This window comes from Glycine max, chromosome 3 (assembly GCF_000004515.6).
Source record: "Glycine max cultivar Williams 82 chromosome 3, Glycine_max_v4.0, whole genome shotgun sequence".
NCBI lineage: Eukaryota > Viridiplantae > Streptophyta > Magnoliopsida > Fabales > Fabaceae > Glycine > Glycine max.
Genome location: NC_016090.4, coordinates 17,058,913 through 17,077,307, shown reverse-complemented (window position 1 = coordinate 17,077,307; position 18,395 = coordinate 17,058,913). Strand labels below are relative to the sequence as shown.

General features: G+C 33.4%; 1 protein-coding gene across 1 annotated transcript; it reads right to left on the bottom strand.

Moving 5' to 3' along the window:
• Positions 1-1,414: 1,414 nt before the first annotated feature.
• On the bottom strand, positions 1,415-1,876 carry LOC100793737 (uncharacterized). The gene has a single exon (XM_006577490.2). The coding sequence runs from the start codon at positions 1,874-1,876 to the stop codon at positions 1,415-1,417; it is 462 nt and encodes a 153-aa protein (XP_006577553.2).
• Positions 1,877-18,395: the final 16,519 nt, after the last annotated feature.

The window sequence follows — 18,395 nt, the reverse complement described above, 5'->3', positions numbered from 1 at the left end:
CTCTAGGAGGCGTGTGAGCCAGCAGTGCCATTTTCTACGTTGGAGCTCCCTGTAAAATTCATCGTACATGGTGGGGGAAAGCTCTACGTTCCTCTCTGAAAGGATCTTTCGGAGGTGAATGTTGTTCTGATATCTGTGCCAGGCCATCTTGGATGTGAACCGGGAGGAGTCCCATGCGGGCTCCCCCTCATGAGACTGACTCGAGACTGCTCGTCATTTTCCTAGAAGCCATCTGCAAAATAAAAGATACGGGCCCAAGGATAGTAAAAACAAAACACCAATAAGCAAAGAAAAATAAAAGAAAACAAAGTTTAAATTGGGCGCTAAGCCGCCAGTGGGCGCTTAGCGCCAACGCATGGCCATAGGGCTTAGCGCAGGTGTCTTGCTAAGCCCAGGTGCACATGAGTGGAAGCCTATGCACCAACACCTCAGGGGGTGTTAGGGCTTAGCGCAAAGTGATGCGCTAAGCCCATGGGGCCTTCCTCTCAATGGTTGAACACGCTAAGCGCGGCATGCTAGCTTAGCGCATTCATCAGCTGTAGCCCAAAATCTCAGGAACTTGCTAAGCGCACAATGGTGGCTTAGCGAGTTCATGCCAAAACCTTCCAGAATTCCCCTCTTTACCCAGAAAGAAACTTCCTACTAAGCTAGGTGTACGGGCTTAGTGAGATTGAATCTACAGAAAAAAAAATTACAGTGCATGAGTATGACAAATACAATCTAATACAAGTTCACATACCTAACATGCTTCGTGTGCAGGCATAATGTGAGATTTATGAGTGGAGTGAAGTCTGTGTAGGGTGAGAAGGGGCAGAGGATGTGAGTGGAATGTAATGCATCTTATTAGGGCACTAGGAAGTGGATTTGGTTGAGGTAGGGAGAAAGCTCAAGGGATAGAAATGAAGAGTGGTTTGCGTAAACGGAGTGAATGGAAGGGGAAAGGGTTTTTGGGCAGTTCTCGAACTACCTGCAGTTATGGTCCTCGTGCTTAGCGAGCGTGACTCGCTTAGCGCGCAGCTTGACAATTACTGTGCACGAATGATTGACACGCTTAGCGAATCAGGCCCGCTTAGCACACCAAGGACGATGTCCTTTGGTCTTCCCTCCCAGATTTGAATTTTTACATCGCGCTTAGTGAGAGAGTGTCCGTTGAGGGTGGGTCCCACGGTGAGTGCGCTTAGCGTGTAGATGTGTGCTTAGTGCATGAGTGACATCATCAATCATGTTTTCAATTATTCCTAGATGTCCTCCACCCCTTGGACCATGGCAAGTACTTAACTATATATCCTAAGAATGAAAAACAATAATGCATTTAAAGAAAAGAAAACAAAAGAAGAAGAGAAAAAGTAAGAAATCCAGGATTGCGTCCCAGTAAGCGCTTCTTTAATGTCCCTAGCTTGACGTGAGGCCTCCTTCATAGGTCCTGGAGATGGATGACGGTGTTCAGTCTCTCGATATCACCACCATTATATATCTTCAACCTATGACCATTGACAATCCAAGTCTTCTCAGGATCATATGTGGCTGGATTTATTAGCCCCACTACTCCTGAGGGCTTCACTTGTTTGACCATGAATGGCTCGGACCACTTAGATTTGAGCTTTCCAGGGAAATGCCCCAGTCGTGAATTATATAGTAGCACTTGTTGTCCAGGCTGAAAGGTCTTCTTTAGCAGCTTCTTATCATGATACATCTTCATCTTCTGCGTATAATACCTGGAGGATTTATAGGCATTGAGCCTCATTTCCTCCAGCTCCAGTAGCTGCAATCTTTGCTTCTCCCTAGATAGTAAGCTGTCGAAATTGAGGAATTTGAGGGCCCAGTAGGCCTTATGCTCCAGCTCCACCGGTAAGTGACACGCCTTCCCACAGACCATCTGAAATGGTGAAAAGCCTACGGGAGTCTTGAATGCAGTCCTATAAGCCCATAAAGCATTATCCAACTTTGCTTACCAATCTTTCCTTGAGGATGCAACGATCTTCTCCAGGATTCTCTTCAATTCTCTATTTGACACTTATGCCTGGTCATTGGTCCGGGGATGATAAGGTGAAGCCACCTTATGTCTAACATTATAGTGTCCCAAAACCTTCTGCAATTGTGTATTGCAAAAGTGCATCCCTGCATCACTGATCAACACTCTGGGAACTCCAAAGCGGGAGAAGATATTCCTCTTCAAAAATTTAATCACGATCCCAACATCATTCTTTGGGGTGGCTATGGCATCCACCCATTTGGACACATAATCAAGAGCTACCAGGATGTATACATTCCCATATGAGGATCGTAAAGGGCCCACAAAATCACTTCCCCAACAATCAAGGACCTTTACCTCAATGATGTTTTGCAGTGACATTTTGTTCCTCCTGGAAATTCCCCTCATTCTCTAGCATTGGTCATAGTGAAGTACATGGTCATGTGCATCCTTGAAGATGGAGGGCCAAAAAAATCCATCCTGAAGTATTCTAGCAATTGTCCTATCTCTGTTGTAATGGCCTCCATAAGGTGAGCTGTGACAGTGCCACAATATACTTTGGGCCTTCTTTGCGCTAAGCGAGCACGCACACTGAGCCGATCTTGTGCGCTAAAAAAGTTGTCCAATTCTTCCAACATTTTTTCTAGGTTTTTTCTTCCAGTTTTTGCATCAATTTTCATCTAAAGCACTTGAAATCTTCTTCATTTGACTTTTGCTTATAAAAAATTGCAAAGATATTAATTTCTTCATTATTTCATTAAAAACAACCGTAAAGTGAAGAAATTATAATCATTCTTAACTAAATTTGACTATCAAATTAACTCAAATTTCATAATTATCAAATATGAATTGCGACATTATGAATTTGATGTACAGCAAGATGTCAACTTCCAAAGTTTGTCCATTGCTGGTGAATTATGTAAAAAAATTAGCTGAGATTGGAAAATGATTTTGTTATCCTTTAGTTGATATATATTACTACGACTTGTTTTGACTCTTTTGGTATCAACAGCAACTGCAAAACGTACAATTATTTGGGGGGGGGGGGGGGGGGGAACAAGGTTACACAACATGATGAAAGATGATTTTCTCCCAGATTATATGATTGTTTACATTGAAAAATAGATTGTTGGAAGTTTACCACATATATGATAATTGATTATTTTCATTCTATTAAACAAAGATAGGCACAACTTCAACTTGAAAAGTGAAGGTTCATGTTAAATTTTTGTATATCTTTTATAATATTAACTATAATTATATATTGTATAGACTTTTCTCAAATTCTTTTTATGTTGGCTAAATTTTTATTGACAATATTATGAAAGTTCATATTTTGATGATAAAAAAATAATTGACTTATTATTGGTCTTGTATTTTACAGGTTCCATCTCTTTTTTGAATATATGGGATGCTATTTTTTCGGAAGGATGTTTTTCTATTATTTCTCTACTTTCTTATACTTTTTTGCTATTGGTCATTGGATGTTTGTGTACTGATCATACTTATTGGTTAGTATCTCTCATATTGTACTCAACACAATTATATAATTCTTTTTTTCATAGAAAAATATATTAAATTTGTTACATATGTCAAGCATTTAAAAATTAAATTTGTTTTTTTTCTAAGTCATGATTTTTCAAGTTGGCCCCGTAAAAAATTTCTGGGCCCGCCCATGAGTATAAACAAATATTAATTACTTTCATTCTATTATATATCCTAAAATATTCTTCGCGCACTTAATTGAAATTTTATTTCAATGAATCTTTCATATTTTTTATATCAAGTTACAATGACTGCCACATTAGAAAAATGTTTATTTTTAAAATGTGATTAATAGAAATAAATAATATTAACTCACTTTCGTAATTAATGTAAATATTAGTTAATTTTGCTTATAGTTGAGTTTGAAAAGTGTACCTTCAACGATTAAAATGAAATTCTATTCAAATATAAATATTATCTTCTTCTTATTTATAAGACTCAATTTTTTAAGTTATTTATTTTTTTATATAAGACTCAATTCATATTATCTCATGCATTACTTATTTTTATACTAAAATATCCTTAATTACATGAGAGAAATTATATTGACATGGATTTAAAAGAGAAAGAAGCATTAATGACAATGTTATTTTTGAAAAAATATAAATTTAAGATAAATTTATTATTATCAACTATAAATTATTTTGAAAAATTATTAAATAATTTTTTGTGTTTTTGTATAATAAATATTTTTTGACAAAAATATAATTTTAAATTTTATCATGTGTGGGGCATTTAAGAAAAAAAGAAACTAAAGAATCCCTTTAACATTTCTGTTAACAAATTAAAATTTTCTTATTATAGAAAAATGACGCTAATGTATTTTTGTTATGATTTCCATTAAAATTCAACTATAATTTCTATAGAAACTTTTTATTTATTAATTTCTTAATATATATATAAAGAGAGAGGATGTATATCAAGTGAGAAGAGTGTTTTATTATGAGATGTGAGAGGATTAAATAGTAGTCCTTAAATCAAAATAGAAGGTACAAATTTAATTACTAATATTAAATACACGTGCATTTAATATTGGTTCTCTTACTCACATTTAATATTAGTAATTAAATCTGGACCTTTTAATCCTCTTAAATCTCATAATAAAACACTCTTCTCCTATCACCTATCACCCTGACTGACATGACTCCTGCTCTCCACCCATTATGTGAATAGCTATATCCAACTGCATTACAATAGAGTCAGCAATACTAGAATATAATTAATTAAATATTCATTAATTAAGAAATTATAGACCAAGCTAATATATTTTAACGAGAAATTTTGATATGCATGCTATTTTTCTGTTTTTATTCAGTTTGCCTTGTAAAGAAGTTATGAAAAATAGTCAAAACAAATAATATAAAAAAGCAAAAATAAATATAAATATAAAATATTTTTTTAACTCTGTAAAAATATTAATTAACAAAACATAACAAAAAATCCATCAACATTGTTAAAAGTTAAAAAAAATTACGAAAAATGGAAAAAGATTTTTTTTTCCTATTCTAAGCTTAAAAGAAACATATAGGATATTAACAACAAATTAATTTTTTTTATAAAAAAAAACTACTAGAAAACGAAAAACAATATTTTTAAAATTAAACTTATGTTAAAATGGTGAGATTGCTGGATTATATTTTAAAAAAAATTAGCAATATAAATATTCTTAAAATTGTATCGCTCATATACTGAGTTCATTATAATTAAACTATTAAAAATAAAAATTATTGAAATTTTAAATTGATATAAAACAATTGTATGTGTGGTATATATTTAAGAGGAAGAGCAAAATTAGTAAATAAATAGAGTTTAGTATGGATACCCGTGTAAAACTTTTACACTTTAACTAATTAGAAATTACTTTAGATATATTTTAAAAGTAATTATTACAAAAATTAATACATTTACATGATAAGTCAAGGCTAGATAATTGCATTAAAAATCACATTGTCCGTATTTATAAATTAAATTCATTTAATAAACGATCGATGTGTAAAGTAGTCATAAACGATCGATGTTTAATTTGATTTATATATAATTTATTGTTCAAATTGCTGGTTTTTAAAACTGGGATAAACCAAATTGACCAATAAATCAGTTATCGATTAGGGTTAAGTGTAGATAAACTTTTTTGTATGTATTTATAGAAGAAGAAAATAAGAAGAAAAATTAAAATAAATTTCTTTTATAAACATAGAACTAATTTATGTAAAAGTTACAAAATAGTCTTTGGAGAAGCTCGTATATATAAAAGAGTTTTTACTTATGGATGTATGAACTAATTTTAGTTTATAAGAGAAGATTATTCTTATTTTTTCTTATGATTAACGTACACTAATAAATACTAATTATAAGTTAGTTTATCCAACTATAACCTAAATAATCAAATCGTGTGTTTAAAAACAAAAATGTTCAGATGTAAGCCCGATCACCTTCAAATTATGTCTTTCGTTTTAGATTTTTTTTTTTTTAGGGGGATCTTGGGTTTTAGAGTTTAAACCCCGGCCGTGAGACTTGACATATATTAATAACGAAGTTTTACGTTTATATTACGAAAAAGAATTAATATCAATTTGATACAAATCAATGTTGATATTATTGGCTAAATAATAATTTAAAAAAAAGATATCTAACAGAAATCAACCTCGATAATGCCTAATCTTGACGCTGGTTTGTTGTAGAATTGTTTTACTTCATATTTCCATTTTCAACTTTTTTGAACTTTATAAATTTTTTAGAAACCTAATAATCATTTAACCCGAACCAAGCTAAAAAATATCATACAGGTCAAATCAGTTTGGATTTACCTAAAATAATTGTAAGAGTTGAAAAGTCCTCAAGATCATTAGAATCGCCCATGAAAGAATTAAAGATCCACTGTAAAAAGAATCATATTCTTTCATATTTAGAAAGTAGATCTAGTTCATAGGCTGAATTGGAGGATCCTAAGTGGAAGGTGGTAGTGGTTGAAGCGGAAGATATGACCATGATTTTTTTTGTTTGTTTTAGATTTCAAGTTGTCATGGGAAGAACCAAATTGTGTATTTAAATGGATTCTTAAACTTATATAGGCCAGTGAATTGTACTTATAAGATATAGGAAAATATTTATTAAATATTAGAAATGGACTTATTTTCAGAATTAAACATATAAAAAATTAAGTTTGTAGGTATTTTATACCATAGTAGAATTGAATTAGACTAAACTCACTCTAAAAATTAGATCAGAGAAAGAAAAAAAAAACAGGTCCAAATCTTGTATCGGTTATTTTGTTTATATTATGAGACCATAGCCCTAGGGCAACATACAATTATGATTTTGACATTCATGATTTTGCTATGCATACTCACGACATCTGTCATCCTCGAAATAATGAATTAAAAAATTGCAAAATGAAAAAGAAAAATTACAGTGAAACATTAAATGCGATAATCAATAAATATATGAAACCAAAATGAATTAAACTATATAAACTATAAAGGGTTAAACAATAGATATTTCCAGCAAGTATTATCTCGCAACTGTTTATTTAAGTGAAGCTTCATTTACATTAAGGTTGTTTAAGTTTTGAATTGTTACTTTAATTGCATTTATCCAAGTTAATTATGATTAATTTGGATATGAATCATTTTTAGATATCCGCCTTTGTGTTATAGTTATAAATTATAAATATAATTCTTCATTCATTGATTAAAATATTTATAAGGTCTATTCTCATAATTATTACCAAGTCATTATACGTTTCTTGTATTGAACATTTAACTTTATTTATAATTTTAATTCATTCTAAATACTATTTATTAAATTTAATAATTTAAATTTTGAATATTAATATATCGTAATAAATTGAACAAATATTTTATTATAATAAATAAAGTTATTTTTTTTACAAAAAAATTAAGTTATTTTTTATATTATAATCTTAATTAGCCATACTTTGAATCTCATTTTCAAATTTTAAATTTTGAGACACTATATAAAAAAAAGATAACATGCCTTAGTTTTAATAATTTATTTTCATAATTTCTTCTTTAATTATAAAAGTTATCTCTTTAATTTAATTTTATTCAATATAATCAAATACTCTTGATTAATAATAAAAAATTTTACTATTTTATTTAAATACATATTTATAAATTTAAAAGTACTCGTGCAATATATGAAACATTTTCTAATTAAGAATAACAAAATGATCAAGCTTGCTTTCATTTTTTAGAAGAAGAAAAACTTAGTTATGTTTTTAGTACCTCAAAATAGAAGGTCTATTTTTTTAGTCTCAAATAAAATTTTACATATTTTAGTGTCTCAAATACAAAAAATGCTCTTTTTAGGGACGGATTTAATGTAGCAGCCTGGGTCTAACCCTCCTTCAACACTTTCTTTATATATATATATATAGGGTTTCTCCTAGGGTTAGAGATTTGCTACTCTAGAACATAAAAGTGTATCATGTCGCTACTCATGGGTAGAGGTGTTCATGGGCCAGTTTGGATCAGTTTTGACTAAATTTAGGACTCAATCCAAACAAATTTGATCGGTTCGATTTTTATAATTTTTTTAACTCAACCTATTCATGAACTATTTAGTTTGGTTCGAACCAACGGATTACCTATTTAAATTTGATCATTTTTTTTTCGTAGAACTACTATTTATATCATGATTCTTTCAAATATCCAATACAATTAACACAATATTACCAAATGTCTGAAAATAGTAAAATTAATTCATTTAGCACCATCAACATAATATTCTAAAATAGACTAACATAAATTAAAACAAAATATTCTTCAATGAGATTTACTATAATAGTCTGAAACACAATTATTTCCTATAAACTAATTTCACATTTGTTGGAACTAGATTTGCTGAAAACAAATGAACAAAATATGATCCATTAATATTATAAACATAGTAGAAAAAATAAATATGTAAAAACAGGTGAAACAAATAACATTGTACCTGAAAGTGATACTTTAAAAAGTTTCAATACCAGCAGTTCCAACACTTGGAGTCCCAATACTCACAATATTTAAAGACAAACCAAACAACCATAAAAATTTAAGCACAATCCTGTTAGCGCAAAAATTAATTGATATTTTATATAAATATAAAAAATGAAATAAGAGATTACACACCTAATTCAATCTTTTCTGCTTCATTTATTTCAACTTGCAAGTCACTAACATTTTGCTTAGTAGATTTAGGCTAATTTTGGACACAAATGAGAGCTTCATCAGTAATAGGACTCAAGGAACTACGAAATGAATCTAGAATTCTACACCATGTACTAAATGCAAACTCAAATGATACAATAGATACAGAAATAGCCAATATATTTCAAACCATACAAGAAAGAATCAATATTTGAATGCTTTCAATTTTCACCAATTCAAAATGTCAAACTCAACGTGGTCATCTTCAACATCATCCTTCAAATACCTATCTAACTCATTTTTTTGCACCTCACCCTATTTTTTCTTCATTGTCATTCTAAATTCATCATCCCAATCATCACCCATATCACCTTTGTCATCATTATATTGTGAGGTCTTGTTTGAAGCGAATGTACTAGAATTGGCTAAATTGCTACTAGAATGAGAAATGGCATGCTCTAGTACATATTGTCGAATTAGTTTGTGAATGAGATCTTTCAATTTTTTTCATCATGTCCATACTTTTCTCAACGTCGTACATACAATTAAAACAAAATTGAATGTACTCACATTTCTAATAAGGATCAAGAAAAATAGCAACAAGCAAAAGGTAGTTAATTCCACCACTTCCCCAATATTTGTTAAACTTTAACTGCATATTGTTGTCATCCTTTATATCACTAAGTCATCACTATGTCTCCACATATTTAGTGATTTTTGAATACTAACCAGCTTCTTAAAAAAAGTATTAGTAGTAGCATGCAATGACCAAGAAAAAGAAAGAGTTGCATCATAGAAAGTCTTTAAAAAACTAATAAAAACACGAGCACGTTGCCAATCAATCTCTTAGGTACATTCTTCCCCTTCACTAGATATGAGATTTAACACATATGCAACCTCAACATACTCATAGTGATAAAATGCATGCTCATATTTTTCAGCAACATCTAACATCAAATAAGTAGAATTCCACCTAGTCAGTACATCAAGTATTAATATGGCCTTAGTGGATACACTTAATTACTTCTTCACAAACTTACATGCAGCACTTATTTTTCTAATGGATAGGTCAATTTCTTTCAATCCATCACTAACAATTAAATTCCAAATATGAGCAGAACATTGCATATGCATGAACTCTCCATTCAACAAAGTATGCCCATTCCAAACACTCAACATTTATCACAACGTGTGCTTGGCTTCTTGCGATGAAGAGGTGGATTTATCCCCCAACTTATTAAATTGTTACCACACCTTCCTTGATTGTCAAATTATTTTTTTAATATATATATATATATATATATATAATAAAATTTATATTTTAGTTACGGGTTCACGGGTCAGTTTAATGGGTCAACAAATCTATAAATCTACCCAACCCGTACATGAACGATTTTGATCAGTTCAATTCATTTTTGACTCAAATACATAAATGATTCAACTCAAACTGTTTGGATCGGTTTGAATAAGTATGGGTTCATGGGTGACCCATACCTGTGAACACCCCTACTCATGGGTGAGGTACAAATTATATAAGATTTTCTTATTATGGTAAGATATAATCATATTTTATCTTCATAAATCAAAGAGATAAGATAAAATTTGGGTAAGATATGATCGAATATAATTAAGATATAGTTAGTATATGATAGATATGGCGAGATAGGATATGATCATAGTAGTCGGCCTAAGGCCTAACGGACTAGATGCGGTTGGCCCATTGGACTTGGCCAATGGCTTGATCCATTGAACTCAACCCAATGGAGATGAGAGGGTACACAATCCCCTAGGCTCGAGTATGATAGCACAGAGAGGCTAAACGTATAAAGATCAATAATAGATAGATTATTAGGCTTAAACCAAATATGACCGATAGAGAACTCACATAAGGTGATTGTGGATGTTGGGCTCGATGTAAAAAGCTATGGGATATTACCTTTGTCTCCTTATATTAATAAATTATAAAACTTAATATATAAGCACATCAGAGTTTAACTACGCAAAAACTAAAACTTAAAATATATATTACATGAACAAACTTATACAAAGCTCTTGGTGCTAAAGTGTCTTACAAAATATAAGAAAGATACATTAACATAAACTAAAATCCCATACATTGGGAGGCACAAACTATACTAAACTTCCTCCAAGAAACTCCATGCTCCAAGCTCCTCCTTGAGCACATCCACCTGCTTAATCTGTAAAAGCATAAAACCAAAAGAGATGAGACATAATGTCTCAGTGACTGGTCTAATTAAAGACTCTAGGTCGACCCTCTACTCTAGAGATTATTTTCTTAACTCTCATGGTTTATCTTTTTCTTTTAAACCTCACAACTATTGCCCCATGACATCGACATTCTAGGCTTGTTGGATCATACCTTAATCTTTACTTAGGCCATTGGAATTTACCTCTTATGCCAAATCTAAGACCACTAGTGCAATAATGCACCTAGACATAATTCTTACACTTGACCACTCACTTGGTCTCACTCCACTATAACATTGTATGGGAATGTGCATAACCTTTCCTTTACTCTAACTTGCCTAACTTGGGCTTACTTCACCTCTCTCTGTGAGGGATAACATCTAGCATACCCCTTTGGGTAGCTTACACTAACTTTCAATGGGTGTAATCTCTCTTCTACCTCTAAGGGTAGTTTTCAGCTGCACACATCCTCATCAAATGTATAGATTTACCTTACCTACATCCTCATCTAAAATAGAAAGCAATCATACATCAAACGATCAACATATCCTAGTTTATTTCTACAACTTTCTTGTTTGTATTATCTTTATTATTAGATTTCACTTTCGTCACATATTCTATTACTTGGATATACTCTATCCAACAAAAAGCATCCTTCTTGCTATGACCTTTAATTAAAATCCATCGGTCCAAGTGGGAGGACTCTCAACTCCATCATAAGGAAGAGTCTCATGATTTATTCTTCTTTGAGAAGAACCCCTTCTTCCCTGTGAAAAAGGTTATTCTTCCTCTCACGGCCCTTGACACTCACCTTTAGGAGGACCTCTTAGCTCCTCTTTTAGGATCATAACTCTCCTTCGAAAACTATTTCATAATAACCATTTTATAAGGAATATTTTTCATAATCATTTTCAAAACTTATCACTCCTTGGTGACATAAACGATTCTTAGTCCCTTTGCACACTGTTGCACGTCGAGCATGAGGCTCTCAAACATGACTAGTATTGGGGAAGGCTTGACCTCATGTCACCAAAGGAGTATTCATTTCTAAAAACCTTTCTCGTTGCACGTTGAGCATGAGGCTCTCAAACATGACTAATATTGGGGAAGGCTTGACCTCATGTCACCAAAGGAGTATTCATTTCTAAAAACCTTTCTTGTAGCTAAAACATTTTCTTGAAAACCATGACTGAAACTTAAGAGAAACTCCCCATCTGACTTGCTAAGAGACATGGTATCATCTTAAATGTCTTAAGTATCTTTTATTAAGATGTTTATTGTTACATACAATCCTAAGCATATGCAACAATCATATGAGTAAAACTACATTTGACTACACAATTGCATCCACAATCCATAAACAAGATTCAATAAGGAACTCCAAGCAATAACAATTATGCAAAGAACATACATGGGAGGTAGTGAAATAAACAAGCATAGACTCCACACTAGTCCTCAAACGTAGCTTTAATTCTAATTCTAATAACCTAATGCCAAACCTAAGGTATTTTCTTGCTTAACATAATGTTTAAGAACTCAAACCCCCCATATATGCCTTCCTCACACCAAGCATGAGGAAGCCCATTGATGAGAATCATGAAACTGGCCAAATACAAGCTAAAGGCCCAAGTGGAGAAGGACAAAGCCCCCGAGTGGAGAAGGATGAAGGCCTAGAGGCAGAGACACTATCAAGATTATTAATTATTGCTGAAGGCCCAAACTAATTTGAAGGCCCAAGTTAAATATGTTTTTTAGTTATAATTTTTATTTATTGTAATTTTGGTCCAAACTGTTTAGAAGGCTCATGTCTATTTTTATCTTTTGATCAGATACACTATAAGTATTGGTTTTTGTTTTCAATAAAAAGAAACTTTTGGGCATTTGATAAAATTTGGTGAGAGCTTCTCTCTGGGTTCCTTGTTGAACCAATCTCAGACTTATCAAGGTAATCCTTGTGGCGTCTACCCTGACTTATCTTCCTTCACTGGAAGTGGCGTCATCCAAAAACTCAGTTGTCTGTATCAAACGATCCGCTCCTAATCAGGTTCACATCATCTGGAATCAGAGCTTCGGCTCTTGATACAAGTTTTATCCTATCCAAATTTTTTTCTTTGTATTCTGTCCAGGTTTGTGTTTTTGTCCTTGTTCTATTATTTGCGTTCTTGTTTACATCTTGTTTCGTTCTTGTTTGCGTCTTGTGTTTTGTTATTTACGTTCTTGTTCTTGTTCTTGTCACGTTCTTGTTCTTGTTGTTTGTGTCTTTCACACTTTGTGTCAAAAGAAAAAAAAAGAAAAAAAAAGTTGAAGAAATTTTGAAAAAAAAAGTGGGTGTTTGTTCTTTGAATACGAAATTGAGGCATTTAGAGGTATCTTTTGGAAAGAAAATCGTGGATCAAATCCCCTATTCTAGATTCTCCTATGAATTCTGAGAGTTTTGATATATAGTGGGCCTCAAACGGACAACCGTAGCAAAAGTTATGAGCATTTGAAGTTTACTGGTCATATCTGTTATCTTATTTGTTATCATATATGTTATTCAAATTAAATCTAATTTGTTATCCAAATCCAATCTAATCTGTTATCCAAATCAAATCTAATATATTATCCAAATCAAATCTAATCTTTTATCCAACTCAAATCCAATCTGTTATCCAAATCAAGTCCAAGTTGTTATCCCAAATCAAATCTGTTACTCAGTCTGTGATAATTATATTGTCTTTCCTTTTATTTTATATTACCATGTGTGTCTAATTTGGTCCATCCAGGAACTTAAGAGGGAACACGAGTGGTAAAAGGAAAGAGTGAAAACATCACACAAAAGCCTATATTGAGAGCATCAAACAAGAGTGAACTACCATCAAAGAGAGAAACACGTGAGTAGAGTGTGGTGAGGTCCTGAATCTTTTTTTAAATTACTGCAAAATTCTTTGCTCCTTAATCATGGCAGGAGCGGGTGACAATGGTGGTGTATATCATCAACTGGACGGATCTCAGCGCTTATTACTGGACGCAATGACTACACAAATGCAACGTTTGCTGAACCGTAAAAATGAAGAGCTCTATAGGCGAATAGCCAAATCTTCCTTGTTTATTCTTAAACCTCTATCCCCTAGAGAAGTGTGTGATGACCAAATCAGAATGAGAGAAAAGAGAGAACAAGAGAAAGAAAATAGTGAGGCACCACAGAGGAATAGGAAAAAGAAGAGTGATACAACCGAGGGAAAGAGTGATACACATAAGAGAGAGAGTGATACACATGAGAGAAAATTTAATTATTTTGCAGAGGCGAGTGAAGTGAGGAAAGTGTTACCTGCTCATGAACCACTCTGTCTACAGTATTGCAAAGACAGTAAAATTTCTACTGATAATTCTAATGAGTTTACTATTTCTATTTCTCCTAGTGTTCATCCCTTATTGCAGGAATTTAAAAATGTCTTTCCTAAGGAGATTCCTCATGGACTGACACCTTCAAGAGGCATAGAACATCAAGTTGATCTCCTTCCTGGAGCTTCATTGCCTAACAGGCTAACTTACAACAGCAAGCCCCAAGAGACTCAACATAAGGATGCACAGGCCAAAGTTGAGTATGTGAAAAAATTGTATGACCAAGTGAAGGTGCAAATTGCAAAGAAGAATGAAAGCTATGCCAAGCAAGCCCACAAGAAAAAGAAGGAAGTGGTACTTGAACCCGGTGATGATCCTGGACATTTGAGGACAAATGTTTTCCAAGAAGGAGGGAATGATGAGAATCATGAAACTGGCCAAATACAGGCTAAAGGCCCAAGTGGAGAAGGACGAAGGCCCAAGTGGAGAAGGACAAAGCCCCCGAGTGGAGAAGGATGAAGGCCCAAGTGGAGAAGGATGAAGGCCCAGAGGCAGAGACACTATCAAGACTATTAATTGTTGCTGAAGGTCCAAACTAATTTGAAGGCCCAAGTTAAATATGTTTTTTAGTTGTAATTTTTATTTATTGTAATTTTGGCCCAAACTGTTTAGAAGGTCCATGTCTATTTTTATCTTTTGTTCAGATACACTATAAAGTATTGGTTTTTGTTTTCAATAAAAAGAAACTTTTGGGCATTTGATAAAATTTGGTGAGAGCTTCTCTCTGGATTCCTTGTTGAACCAATCTCAGACTTATCAAGGTAATCCTTGTGGCGTCTACCCTGACTTATCTTCCTTCACTGGAAGTGGCGTCATCCAAAAACTCCATAGCTTGTATCAAACGATCCGCTCCTAGTCAGGTTAACATCACCCATGCTCATCCTAAAGTCTCATGCCCAACCTTAGCCCTTTGAACTAGCATTCTACTCTAGCTGTCTCATGCCAGGCATGAGAAACCTCATGTCAGGCTTGACTTGCAAATCAACCTTTGCGAAAAGCTTGTGAATTTCTTCCTATGGCCATACATGGATTCCTAAATGAAACCCAAGCATATCATTCACTCCTATAACACTTCTATAATAAAATACAACCTTCAAACCACACAAACAACCTCTCAATCAAGCTTAATTATCAAAATCCCCGAATCTCCTAACTTAAGGTTTAAAAGGAGAAGACAACAAATCAAAGGGATATGGTTGGACAAGGGGAAGCACTAACCTCTAAGAACACATGGGGATGAGCTCTAGGCCTTGGGTCTCTAGATTTCGTCTCCTTCTCCTTCTTCATCTTCTCCTACTCTCTTCTTTTTTCTTTTCTTTCTTTCTTTCTTTTTTTTTCTTTTTCTAACTCTCCTTCTTTACTTTATAAAACCATGGGTGTGGGTCTATTGGGCCTTGCCCACCCTAGGCCTTGATTCCTTATCTGGGTCCTATTTTCTTATTTTCACCAATTCTATTATAATGTAACCATTATTAATAATTCCTAAAGGAGTCCTTCAATCTATTTATTATAAAATCTATTCCTTAAAATATATCCTTTTGTTATTATTACTTGTAAAGTCCATAATTTGTGAAACCCCAACACAAAGGAGGTCAGAGGTTGGGTCATGTGCTTGTCATGTGTAAGATCATTCATAGGAACTAATGTAATGTTTTACTTGTTCATCTAATAGTAGATTGTGACAAAATTACTTGATGTATTTCTGAATGATACCCTCGTCCAATTGCATAGCACATATAATTAGAAGTTTCACTCATTCAATAGTAGATCACAATGAATCAACAAAAAGATTGTCCCACTCATCTAATTGCTAATTATGGTGTAAGAGAAATAAGTTTCTATTTTAGTTGCATATGTTCATCCCTTTGTAGATCACTTTGTACTTAGCTCAAATTAAAACTCAAAACATTGCAGATCATGACCAAAAAAAATAGTACTAAGTTAGCATGTCATGTTCATCCAAAAGTAGATAGTAATGTGCTCGTCTAAAAGTAAAGTGTTATAAAACTTGCTTTGTGTAACATGCTCGTCCAAACGTAGAGCATTGTAAAAACTGTATGAATATAATGGTTGTCGATATACAAAGATGTGTAACACACTCATCCAAAAGTAGAGCGTTGTTAGTCGCTTTATACGATTAACTTTTATATAGAAATAATTTTCTAAAGCTTGTATAGTTTCCCAATTCATGGTTATTTTGGAGTAAATTTTGTAAATAAATCTTGTTTTATGGTTAACGCTGTCTCTAGAAGATTTCCATTGGATTTAATGATGAAATCTGTGCATTTTCAAGTGAAAAAAAAGGCTAAGTTTTGAATTGCAAAAAGTAGCAGTTGGGCTAAGCTCAGCAGTTGGGCTAAGCGCAACTTCAGCGCGCTTAGCGCAAAGGAGAATTTGGTAGAGCATCAGCATCAAAGTTGCGCGCTAAGCGCGAGATTAGTGCGCTAAGCGTAGTAGGTGCCTTCAGCCAGGCTAAGCGCGAAACTGGTGCTAAGCTCAATTCCACTTACCCGCGCTAAGCGCGAAGGTGGCGCTAAGCGCAGCGTCGCAATTTCAGAGCCTATTTAAAGCCTGTCTTGTGCAGAATTAGGGTACAACTTTTACAACATTTTTACAGACTAGAAGTTGACGATTGGCACAAATTGGCACAGCAGCCATAGTGCCTATTTAGGGAAAAGAGCCCTAGAAGCAGCAAAGAGGAGCAGCTTGTGCATTGAAGCCTAGGTTTTGTCATTTGAGAGAGATTATTGAGTAGAGAGTGAGTGTGAGATGCTGAGAAGAGGAGGAGGAATCGCCCTTCTTGTGTAAGAAACTATCATTCTCTGCTTTTAATCTCATTTATTGTTAGGGTTTCTTCGTAATGGCTGGCTAAACACCCTAGTTGGGGATTTCTAATGAAAAGATTATGTAAATACCTGATATCTAATTGATTGTGTTTTCTGTGTTCAATGCTTGATGTTTGCATGCTTTTGGTTTGATCACCCACTTGTGTGCACAGTTAGGTGACTTTAGCATTGGGAAATGTATTGTTGCCTTAGAACTTGATTGAAGTAGGATCAAAACTTAATCTTACATGAGGGATCTGCAGGTTAAGTTTTGGTTTTAATTATGTTGTTACAATAATGTTGTTTAGTTTAGGCCTAGTCTTACATGAGGGATCTGCAGATGAAGCTTAGGCTAAATTAGGCTAAACTCTTGTAAGCTACTTGAGCTGAGTCTAGTCTTACATTAGGGATCTGCGGACGAAACTCAATTTAAGTTAGTCTAAACCTAAGAGGGCTGTCTAAATCGGGCCTAGTCTTACATGAGGGATCTGCGGATGAAGCTTAGATATTCGGCTTGATGAGGGATCGAAGGTTTAGTAATTTAGGCTACAACATAGAACACAAGAGCACGATTGATTAGAGAAATATATTTCTATGCATCAGCTTGTTTATTAGAAAGACCCAACATATCTACCTACTGTTGTCATTTTATTTACCTTGCATTTTATAGTTTTAGCATAAAAGTTTAGTTTAAATTATGTCTGAAATTGTCACTTATACATGTTATCTCAACAATGCTTCAATTTTGAACTTAATTAAGGCTAACATTAGTTCCCTGTGTTCGATACTCAGATTCATCCGTTTTAATTTTAAATACTTGACGATCTTGTGCGCTTTCCGATAAACCCCTATTGAAATTTCCTTGAGACATAAATGCATAAAAAGTACCTGCAATGGGGAGTGAGCAAGCGTTATAAAACTTGCATGTGTAGCAATCTCATCCAAATGTAGACAGTAATGTGCCAGTCAGAATAGAGCATTATAAAACTTGCTTTGTGTAACATGCTCATTCAAAAGTAGAGCGTTGTTAAAACTTGTATGAAGATACTGGTCATCCATTTGTATATCATAAGGACATGTAAAGATGTGTAACATGCTCGAATTTTGACCAGCAAGTAGCCTGTATCAAAATCTTACCATGAATCTAGGTCTCAATTGGTCAACCTCTCCATTCATTTTCTTGAGTAACTCCAAGGGATCTAATGGTTGAGATTAGTAACTCATTACAAACCAATAAATTTCAATAAAATGAATGATGAGATGGAGAGTAACTCTTTTACAATTACTCTCAGAATATATATATATATA

Excerpts from the sequence above, each read along its gene's own strand:
- LOC100793737 (XM_006577490.2), bottom strand. The coding sequence starts at position 1,876 with ATGGTCTGTGGGAAGGCGTGTCACTTACCGGTGGAGCTGGAGCATAAG.